Source organism: Nelumbo lutea, chromosome 7, assembly GCF_056320005.1.
Source record: "Nelumbo lutea isolate HS-2025 chromosome 7, American lotus-T2T, whole genome shotgun sequence".
Classification (NCBI taxonomy): Eukaryota; Viridiplantae; Streptophyta; class Magnoliopsida; order Proteales; family Nelumbonaceae; genus Nelumbo; species Nelumbo lutea.
The window spans coordinates 22,286,814-22,298,400 of NC_142690.1; the positions used below are offsets into that span (position 1 = coordinate 22,286,814).

At 36.9% G+C, this 11,587-nt stretch overlaps 1 protein-coding gene across 2 annotated transcripts; it reads left to right on the plus strand.

Moving 5' to 3' along the window:
- The first annotated feature begins 7,648 nt into the window (after positions 1–7,648).
- Positions 7,649–10,974, plus strand: LOC148845621 (co-chaperone protein p23-1-like). 2 transcript variants are annotated; one of them, XM_088954188.1, is made up of 6 exons: positions 7,669–7,861; positions 9,154–9,334; positions 9,406–9,559; positions 9,659–9,696; positions 10,322–10,376; positions 10,611–10,974. In XM_088954188.1, exons 1-6 carry the CDS (start codon positions 7,857–7,859, stop codon positions 10,694–10,696), a joined length of 519 nt encoding a protein of 172 aa, XP_088810314.1. In that variant the 5' UTR covers positions 7,669–7,856; the 3' UTR covers positions 10,697–10,974. The 2 variants fall into 2 exon arrangements, with proteins under 2 accessions (XP_088810315.1, XP_088810314.1); XM_088954189.1 differs by lacking the exon at positions 10,322–10,376 and having other exon boundaries at positions 7,649–7,861.
- The last annotated feature ends 613 nt before the right edge of the window (positions 10,975–11,587 follow it).

The following is an 11,587-nucleotide window of genomic DNA, read 5'->3' on the forward strand; positions in this document are numbered from 1 at the left end:
TGACGTTTGATTGCACTACTTGAAACTTTGTCCACAATCATCCTTCAACCCTTAAAACACTAGTCCAGGGACATCTAATCCTTAAGGTTTTGTTTGATTTGAAGGAGTCAAATCAAATGCAGCCTAAAGAATGTGATTCCCACTTGGGCACCAAAAGTATGATAACCAATCAATTGGTATTTATCAAGTGGTAACTAATCATCTGGTGCCATTATCCAATGTTGGTCTTCAGCTATCTAGGGCCTTGGGAGGGGTGGACCGAAGGACTACGTATTCTTCTAACCTTTAGCATTTTCTTTGCATAAAATGGTTGCCTTCAGACTTGAACACACATTCCCATTATTGTCAGCCCGAGATTTTATCATTATTTTGTAACTAATTAACTGGTGCAAATTTATATGGGTTTCTGATTGGTTAAAGATTTTCAGATTCCATACCATCCCGGCACTTTGTAATTATCTAAAAAAGACAAGAAGGAATTAATATTCAAGTTGGTTCAATTCAGCCTTCTTCCAATTATATTGGGTCGACTACATGAATCTTGTTTCACAATTCGGATATATAATCCTTGAACAAGGCAATAGAAATAGACAGCAAAACTAAAACAATATCAAAATGGAATCACGGTTACTTTTGTTAAGAGTCAAATGCTGGATTAAGGTTAATTTGTACTGTAGTTCGTTTTGGCATTGTTTGGTAAGAATATTACTTTATACTGAAAATGAAAGTAAATTTGTTCTTGCATTTAATATGGGAGCAAAGTATGCTTCTAAAAACAATGAAGAAACACTCTGCTGGTCAAATAAATTAGGTAGACCAGACTCTTGAAATTTGTGGTTGTACTCATTTACCAAACACAGTGCAAAATCTGTAAATGCAAAACCGAAACAGGTTTGTATTTGTACTTTTTGATCAAATTTGCATTTACATCAATAAATATAATTTTTACACTTTACCAAGCACGTTTATGACTCTATAATGAAGTAAAGACGCAAACCTTACAAAGACGCAAGGAATAATGTGGCTAATGTTAATGGTTTGCATTTTTCTTTTTGTTTTTGAGAGAAAGACAAGAGGGGTTAGAGGTTAGCAAAAACTTTTGCTAAATTAGATTTATGTTTTTGTATCACCTGAATTTTCTCTGTTCTCCGGCTTTGTTCAACCAATACATTATAAATCAAGGTTTTAAAAAACAAACCGGACAATGAACGGTTTGGGGTCCGGTTCTTAGGTCGAATGGTTTGACCTTTCAAATAAAACAGATGGCCCGTTTTGATAAAAAAAAATAATAATAAAAAAATGTCCAAAAACCATTGGAAGGTTCGAACAGTTTGACCACCTGAATCAGCGGTTTGCTGACCAAATCAACAATTTTTGGCCAAAAGACGGTTTTGGGATAAAATGGAATTAGTCAGGTTCCTGATTTTTTTGGTCCGACCATCCGGTCCGGTTCGAGCCGGTTTTGAGAACATTGTTATAAATAACCATGTAAATATGATTCCATGGCTGTGACCTAGGTTTGAATCTTTTTCTTTGCATTTTATTAGGTGTTTAAGTTTTTAAAGAAGTTGTGAGTTGCTTAGGCTATGTCTGGTTCAACTTTCATTCTTGTTCATTCTTTCCAATAATAAAATCTAGAATGGACTGACAATCCTATGTATAGATTTTTTAGGGGTAAGGCTTCTACGTCCTCCTCTCTTAAGTTATTAATTTTTGTATTATTAATAAAATTTCAATGGCCACCCACTGAGAGCAAATTTTGGGACTTAAGAAAAAGTAGAAATAAGCAAAATGAGAAAATGTTTCTACAAACCAAACACTATTTAAAAAAAAAAGAATTATTTTTAGGACAAGAATAAAAATAAATTTTAAACCCATTTGGTTATAAATTTCATCTTCATTTATTTTTTATGGAAGCGGTTAATATCTATTTAAAACTAAAAGAAATTAATTTGTTGAATTGAGTAGGCAGTTGTGCAAAAGAAGAAAAGAGTTTGGAAATTCAAAATAGAAATGAAATATAAAATTTCTAAAATTAAAAATAAAATTAATAACATGAAGAAATACAAAAAAATCTAATAAGTTCATCAAATTGATAATAGTATATTCAATAAAGATAATAATATTAATAGTCATAAAATATAGTAAAATATGACAAAATTGTGCCCCATACTGTTTATTTTCATTTTTTAAGGAAGCTCTGTGCCAGCAGTCATAACCCGCTGACATATATTTTTATTGGCGGATGTCTTCACAACAGATTGCTGGCCATCCACCGCTGAAAACTATGACAATGGTTATTATTCATTCTTGCCCAAAATGAGCAAGAATTGAAAGAACAAAGCTTGCAGCAGTGAACCTAACATGCCTTAATGGCTGAAGCTGAAATTGGCTAGATTAATATATCATTTACTACTTTATTACTTAAATATTTATTCACTATTAACAATAAGTCGTTTAATTCAACTACTTCAGCCATTAACAACAGACCATTGATTGACAACTGAAGTGGGTGAACTGAATGATTTATTGCTTTGTCTTTTAATGAATAAGTTATAAAGTTGGTTTGAAGTGTGAACTCCTTAGGGCTGTAAATGGATCATATTGGATTGGCAATGAGTAGACCCGAATTTGATTTGTTTATATTCAAATTTGAATTGGATCTCATCTATCATACTTATGTTGGATTGCAATCCCGGTGTTGAATGGCATAAATAAATAAAACTAAAAATGATTTTGTTATTATATTTTATGAACAAAGTTAATTAAAAATTGCAATCCCTTCATAATATACAAAAACAGTAGAGGTAGAGTTAGTCAATTTTCTAAACTTTAGGGGTAGTTTAAGAAATTTGCCCTTCATAATATACCCTTATTAAAAGGGAGAATGGCGGTTCAGCCCAGGGTCAGAATTTGTTGGCTCAAAGTACATTTGGGATAGGTGCCAGCTCGAAATTGATGCCAATTCACGGGTGGGTATAGGTGCATAAAGTGTGAGTTTTTGACCTTTTGAATGTGATGGTACGCGATCTAGAAGCTCCTAGCTGGAAGATTATCTGGATACTAGTCGCGTAGCGAGTTGGACTGAGCTGCAAGACAAAGGATCAGAGAACCCAGGGTGAATAACCCGGGGAGGTCGCTTCGATGCTTAAGTTAGTATTGTACTCTGATTGTGAGCTGAAAGTTTGAATGCAAGTAAGCTAGTGAGCAAGTAATCACACGTACCTGAGTCTTGGGGGTTGATGCCCTTATATAGCTGGGATGTCATGGGTCTCATGAAATGTTCTCGGGGTCTTCGACTTGAGCCGTAGGGGTACGCTTGGGAAGGCGGGAACCGTGCTAATTGATGGGGGTTACCGTTTCCCTCCGATTCGGATGGGATGAAGTTAAGACGAATGGTTATGCGGCATGATCCCGAAAGGTTCGGAGATAGCTGACAAGCTCCTAGAGATCTGCTACATGTCGATTGCTTAGCCTTAGTCATCCAAGGTGCCTGGATCTCGGTGCCATCAAGGTGCTCGGAGTTCGGTGCCATCCGAGGTGGTTGGGATTTCGAAGTAACTAAACTTGCCGAGGTGATTGTGGTGCTGAGTCATCGTCCAGTTGGTGGTCTACATCCACATGTTCTTTGTTTATCAAGTCGGGCCAAATCACCCCTCATCAATTGCCCCCCACTCCTCGCACGAGGGTCACGACCCGATGCAAGGAGTTCACGTTGAGTTGAGGTGGATTTGGCTTCAGTCGGTTTAGTGGTTTGAGTGCAACTGGCTTTGGTATGATTGAGTACTTCAATTCTGGTTCGCTCTCGCCCTCGAACACTGTTGCGAGGTGGATCAGCATTCCTTCTTCCTGCTTCTTCTTGGTCGGGAGACCGGTGTTGGCTATTGTGGGGTGCCGAGGGGTTTTGTCTCGAGCCAGCACCTCGAGCCCCAAGCTGGCGATCGTCGAAGTGCGACTCGCGATTCTCAAGCCGTGAGTGTTGTTGCTGACTGGTCCTTTCATGTTGGATGACCTCGGGCCTATCCTTTGGGTTCCCTCTTTGAGAAACTGGGGGGTGTGTTGGCCGTTGGTCCTACCCCGAGGTGGGGTCTGACCCCTAGGAAGGACCGGAACCTCTGAGTTTCCCTCATCCCAATGGGGAGATATGCGAACGCTTAGATGAGGCTGCTGGTGGTGCGAGCGTTGGTTCTGGATCTGATTTTGGTACTGACCCGGTTGCTGGTTCGGCTACAGTGGTGGAAATTACTGCTAGTACTGTTGATAGAAATAATACTGTTGAAGTTGTTGAAGCTATTGGAATTGATGCATCAGTTGCATCTAAATCTGCATGGTTCTAACACTTTGAACTAGATCATTGAACTGGTGACACCCAACTGCGAGAGGAATCATCGAAGGGGATGGTGAACTGCCCGATAGTCACTTAAGGGCCTTGAGGGAGTGATGTTGGGTGGTCCTGCCCCCCTAGTGACACTCATGTCGATGCCCTTGCTAGTGTTACTTGGAGATACCATTGAGAGAGAGAGAGTAAGGTAACGAATGAGGTATAATGTTGACATTTTGATCAGATCCCATAGATGGCGCCAATTGATGGTGCATGATCTGGAAGCTCCTAGCTGGAAGATCACCTGGATACTAGTCACGTAGCGAGCTAGACCAAGCTGCAAGACAAAGGATTAGAGAACCCGGGGTGGCTAACCCATTGTGGTTGCTCTGATGCTTAAGTTAGTATTGCACTCTGATTGCGAACTGAAAGTTTGAATGCAAGTAATCTAATGAACAAGTAATCGTGCGTACCTGAGTCTTGGGGGTTGATGCCCTTATATAGCTGGGTTGTCGTGGGTCTTATGAAACGTTCCTGGGGTCTTTGGCCCAAGCCGTAGGGATCCATTTCGCTCGGGAAGATAGGAATCACGCTAATTGATAGGGTTTACCATTTCCCTCCAATTTGGATGGGATGAAGTTAAACCGAACGGTTACGTAGCATGATCTTGAAAGGTTCGGAGTCAGATGACAAGCTCCTAGAGATCTGCTACATGTCACTTGATTAGCCTTAGTCATCTGAGGTGCCTAGAGCTCAGTGCCATCGAGGTGCCCGGTGTTCAGTGCCATCCGAGGGGTTGGAATTCCGAAGTAACTAAATTTGTTGAGGTGACTGTGGTGTTGAGTCTTCGTCCAGCTGGTGGGCTACATCCACGTGTCCTCTGTTTATCAGGTTGGGCCAAATCACCCCTCATCAGAATGTTTATACCATTTGTAGTGAAAATTAGAAATCTACATTGGGCTTGTCTGTACTTCTCCGTAATAAAAATGAAAATGAATGATGTTTATGTATGTTTGATAAAAAAGTGTTATTAACCAATATTATCATATGTATTGTCTATGAAATTACCTTAGACATAAAATTAATATAACAAAAATTATAAAAAATCCATAAACCTTTGTATATTGTTTATTATATTATTGGTTCTGGTTTTAATCGGTTTGGAATAGCAAAATCCGCTCGTAGGGACATAAAACAAACCAATAGAATCAGTTGATTGGTTTGGTTTATTAGGTAGATTATTGACAGCTCGACTCAGTATTGATGGTTCTTGGTTTTTGTTAGGAGTGCAAGTTGGGTGGGTTGGTCTGGGTTTGAGCTCAACCTAGGCCTAATCCACATTAAAATTTGATGCATTCAAGTTGGACTCAGATTGGTCAATCAGAGGGAGTTTGGATTGGGTTTGGACTACAGGGTTAAGCTTGAACCTAGCTAAAGAAAATATAAAAACCTGAATTTTTGGACTTAAGCTCAGCTCGAGGGCCACCATATAAATTTGTGAGCTTTGATCAGTCTGAGTTCGGTTGGTTCGACCCAAGTTGCATAGTTGTACCTATAGTTTTTGTTAGGGGTGCAATTTGGGTGGGCCCAACCCTAAATTTTGCATGGATTGGGTTTGGATTTTTGGTCTTCGGGCCCAAGAAGTTAGGCTTTTTATTTTTTGGGCCAGGTCTGGGTTTAACCCTTAGGTAGAGTGGGTTCATTGACCAACCCGAGCTCAAACACAACTCGAATGCATCAAATTACAATGTGGGCTGCGCTCGGGTTGGGAAGATCGGGCTTGACCTCGACCTCAGGCCTTAATCCCAAATTTTAGGGTCAGGCCCGAGTTGACCATAAACTCAGATCAACCTTCTAGACTTGCACCCCTAGTTTTTGTTCGGTGACTCTGGTTTGAGTTTGTGTCCTACTTGTTTGACAATGTTGAGATTTCAACAGGTTTAATATTTCATATCGTATCATATATTTGAAAAATATATATGGGATACGCATGAAAATCGGGGGTCTCATCTTTTTTCATGTGTATCGGATCCATATTGGGGCGTATCGAGGGTGTATTGGGGCATATCAACAAAAAAGATACAGCCAAAAACTAAAAAAAAATAAAGGGAGAAAGCAAAATTTTCCCCCTGAAATAAGCCTTCTTTCACCCCCAAATGTCTCTAAAACTCCAGACCTCATTCCTAGAATTACATTTGCAAAAATTTGCAAGAAACAAGTGTGAATCGCTAATTTTTTTGAAGATCTTTCAAGTTTTGAAAAAATATGGCAGAAATAGGTAAGTTTTTTCAAATTTTTATAATATCTTGTGATTTCTTTTTTCTTGAAAGTTTAAATTTATGTTGATCTAGAGTTCTTACATTCAAAATCACATTTTTTTTTTGTGTTATCAGTAGATTTATAGAAATTTCATGAAGATATTTGGGAAAATATACATTAACAAAAATTTGAAAATGTATTTTTTTTTCTTTGCCTATAAAGACTAAATATGTTTACATCTATGGGTTTATCTATTATATCCATAGAGGAATTGAAATTTCTTCTTTAATATATATATATTTTTTATTTTTTATATTTTTTGAATTAAAAAATAAAAAATTATATTTTATCATTTGATCACATAATATATTATAATTCTATGGATAATCTATCATACCCACAAACCAATTGAAATTTCTTCTTTAATATTTTTTTTTTATTTTTATATTTTTAGAATTAAAAATTAAATAAATAATTAGTTATATTTTATCATTTGATCACAATGATTGAATATATTATAATGCTATGGATGATCTATCATATATCCATAAAGCAATTGAAATTATTATATAATATTTATTTATTTTTGATAATTTTTAGAAATAAATAATAAATATTTATTAATTATATTTTCACTTAAACGTTGTGCCAATACATGTTTTATGGTTGGATAGAAGAATTAGGTTTTTCCCATCCCATAAAACATCAAAATCTTAAAAATTATAATTTATATATTATAATTAAACATATAATTTTTAATAAAATTATAATTAACTATAAAATATTTCTTCATAAAATTATTATATATATATATACCTCATTTCTCATTCGCATGCGTATTCAACACATATCCCATTACCTTTCGAATACACTTGATATTTTCGATACCTTAGCCTTCATGACGTCCAAACTCCTAAGGGTCCCGAAAGGTCGAAAATTCCCAAACATATCCCTTGAAGTTGAAGATCTCCTCCTGCACGGCAGAAGAGATAACAGGGTATGGATTTGTGTGAATAACGCCGTTATTTATCGTTATAACGGCCGCCGTTGAAACACCCATTTGAAAAAGCTTGGTGTTTTCTGGAACATTCCAGCTCATTCCCCGCTCCCGTGGAGTCTGCATACGGAAGCAAAGAATTTAAAGGTCTCCCCCTGTGTCCTGCAAGTCTGTTCTGTTGCTCTCTTCGTTTGGCACTTCTATTGGAAGTCTATCTGTCCTATCAAAACAACATTATATTTCTTTCTTTCTGCAACTGATTTTTCTCCAAGTTCAGATATGAGGTAAGCTCTGGCTCGATCTCTGGTCACAGCCTTCCATTTTTCCTTATTGCTCTTCTTTTATCTTTATTTCCTAGCTTCGCATAGTGGGTTCTAAGTTCTAACCAACAAAAGAAAAGAAAAAGCTGTTATCTTGATTTGAAGGTTGCTCCTCTGTTTACCTCCTGTAGTTTATGTTTGTCTTTTTGGTTTTGAATGTGGGTTCTGACGTTCTGTTTTTCTTTCTCGTTTTTTCTTTTTCTTATTTTTCAAGCACTGGACAATGGGATCCAGTTTCTAACTGGAAATATAAGAATAATAGATATTATCTTGATTTGAATGCTTTATGTTGTTTTTCTTTTTACTTTCCTGGTTTTTAACATGGGTACAAGTTTTCTACCATAAAAAAAATGGGTACAAGTTAATTTGTTAAAATGATATTTCTTGGTTATATATACTTTAGATTCCCGAACTTTTATAGGTGGAACTCTGTTTCTTTCTTGTACAAGTTTTAAGAAATATTTTCCCTGGTTTCTGATTTGATTTTCATTACGGATTTCTTGACATGGGTATTGGTTAAATCTTGCTTACTATTCTTGTAGATATTTGTGTTCTTCTTTGTTTCTGTAGTTGATCAGTAGGGGATTCTAGTTATGACAATATGGGAAGATCAGTATGGGTTGGATAGCATACTTTTTATTCAGTTTTGAAATCCCCTCTTTTGTTGTCTCTGTGGTGAAGCATTTATTTCTCTGAAAAACAGTATCTAACGTGTCTTCATTATAACATTCATAAGCAAGTCAAATTTACAATTTTTATTCACGACAAAAACCCATGGTTTGTTTCGGGTGATTTCCTATTTTTTTTCTTCAAATTTTCTTTGTTTTTCCAGGGGAGTGCTTGTTCATCCATGGAGTAGATTGAATCACAGTGGATGAACATATGGGCTTTGGAAAAATATAAGAAAAGTTAAACATAAAAGCTTCAAACAGTCTTAAAAATGGAAGTTCTGGATTTGACATTTATACTACTGTCATTCACTAATGAACTTTCCATGGGTGGGGGTCCTTTAGCTCTGACGTATGAGGAAGTTGTTAATGATAAATGGAGTGCTTGTGAAATCTATTAAGGAAATCAAATTTAAAGAAGAGGAGAAAAGGAATATCAAAACCAAGTTTTTATATCATTTATATGTATGAAACCATTATGTGAGATAAAGAATCTAAGCATGCAATCAAAAAAAAAAAAAAAAAAAGATAAAGGATCTAAGCAACTAAAGATTACTCATTAAAGGAACTTGCCTTTTATTGTTTCAGCCGACACCCAACTTTGAAGTGGGCTCAGCGGTCAGATAAGATCTACTTGACGGTTGATTTACCTGATGCCAAGGATGTGAAACTGAAGCTCGAGCCTGAAGGGAAATTCATTTTCTCTGCCACCAAAGACAATCTCCCTTACGAAGTTGACATTGATCTGCATGACAAAGTCAACGTTGAGGTATTGGCAGCTTGCTAATTGAGCTTCATATATAAATGAAAATAGAGTAATCACCATTGCTGTGGTTACAGGAGAGCAAGGTTAGTATTGGTGTGAGGAGCATTGTCTATGTCATAAAGAAAGCTGAGAAGAAATGGTGGGGCAGGCTACTTAAGCAAGAGGGGAAACCACCTGTATTTCTCAAGGTGGATTGGGATAAATGGGTTGATGAGGAGGATGAGAATGGTAGGTTATGAAGTTTTAGGTTTTATAGTATCCCTATACTTGTATACCTCAAATTCCCTTAATAACATAGATATTTATTTATTTTTCTGTTTGTAACAGAGAAAGCTGGCATGGACTTGGATGACATGGATTTCTCAGTAAGTCAGAGAGTTGAAAACTTGCAAACATACTCATGAGTGCAATATATCCTGTTGAAGAATTTCCTTTTTCAATTAATTTCTAATGTGCAACATAGACCATCTTGCATATGAAGAAGTCCTTAAGAATTCATCTTATAAGATTTCGTAAGTGCAATATAGGCTACGTTGCTCGATATATTTATGTTAGTGTCAGAATCTGTTGCTGGAAATTGAAATTCAGACCAAGTTTTTGGACTTAAGATGTGTCTGAGATAACCTTTATTTCTTTCAGCAGTAAGCACCAGTTCTAGCATTTAGGTTGTGCATGACATTCACATTAGCAGTTGTACTGGGATGGGGTTGTCCTCTTGTCATCTCTGGATGGCTTGAGATGGTTTCCATTCCAGGTGCATGCTGGTTGATATGGCAGTGATCCATTGAAATTCCTCTGCTTTTGACTGCTCTAGAAGGAGGTTTTCCACAGACTTCCTTTGGAGAAATGAGACTGATAGACCAAATGCAGGGTTCAAGGAAGAGCTAAATAGAAGATCCACTATAAAAGTTGAATTATGAGGCTGCTTGAGCATTATATGTAATAGGTTCAAGTGGCTGAGTTTTGCTGACCAAGATGAACATTGTGCAGAAGTTAGACATGGGTGGGGATGATTATGATATGGATGAACCCAAAGACGAGGAAGGTTAGGACTTGTTTACAACACTGTATCTTTCCATGAAATTCTTCTCTTTTCCATATTTTATAGATATTGAAACTTCATAATGCATCACTTAGTGGCTGGACCTTACAGAAGCTTCCATATTCTTGTAATGTTGATCATCCTTTAGTCATTAGATTGTTATGTTGATCATCCCAATGTTTTATTACTTTTGTTGTCTTTGCCTTGTCATAAGCGAACTTCATTGTAAATTTGCAGAAGAGATCGAAGCAAAAGAAGAGGAAGAAGAAAGCAAAAAGGAAGGAGAACCTGTTGCAACAGATGCTGAGGCGGCTAAGGCTTGACTGCATTGGTAGAACTAAAAGGTGACTAGAAATCAAAATTTAATTTTGGGTGTCCAACCATGACGAAGTCTTCATCTTAAAGGTGTGCAAAGTTGTTGGTAGTGTGTTCTGGATCAAGCAGTAGGCATTGAACATTTCCAGTTAAAATGACTGGCTGTGTTTTATCTAATTTTTATATTCTATAATTGGGTGGCAAATGCCAATTCTGCATGATCCCATATGGAACTGTTATTGCTAGAATCCGTTTCCTCCCTAAGGATTGTCAATTCAGCAATTTATATATTGTGTTGCTTGTGAGTTTGCCTTGGCTTGTCTAGCAGACATACTGAGCTGAGGTGGGTGGGCTTAAACAGTGTTTATGTGTGTCGGTTAAGTTTATTGGGGTTTTCTAGTTGGATCCGAATCTGGCTGGATAACCAAGGATTTTTTTCACATGGGAACTTGGTTTTGGGCCCAGGTTCCTGAAGGGTCAGTTTGTTTACAGTATGGGTTTCATTTGCACTGGTGTAAATGTATGGGACTACAAATTGGGCTGAGTAAAATTTCTGGTTTACTTTTGCTTCATATTTGAACGACTTGTTTTTTTGTGAGAAGTAAAAAAGTGGTATCCACTCTATATGAAAGAGAATGGAGATACCGAGGGGGTTGTTTATTTGGAAGTGAGGTAGGAAGTAAGATGAAAGGAAGGTGGTGCAAATTTTGCATCAGTTTTTGAGATGCAAAATTTGTATTGCCAGTGAATGCACGAGGCAAAAAGTACAAATTTTGCAACAGGTATGTGCATATTATGTGTGCAAAGAAATGTATGCAAAACTGAACTGGGTGCAAATTTTGTATCAGGTTCAGATTTGCACTGCAAACAGAGGTGAGGGGACCTCATATGTGATATGT

Excerpts from the sequence above, each read along its gene's own strand:
- LOC148845621 (XM_088954188.1), top strand. Across the intron at positions 9,335-9,405 it reads ATGACAAAGTCAACGTTGAG|GAGAGCAAGGTTAGTATTGG; the intron begins GTATTGGCAGCT and ends CTGTGGTTACAG. Across the intron at positions 9,560-9,658 it reads TGATGAGGAGGATGAGAATG|AGAAAGCTGGCATGGACTTG; the intron begins GTAGGTTATGAA and ends TGTTTGTAACAG.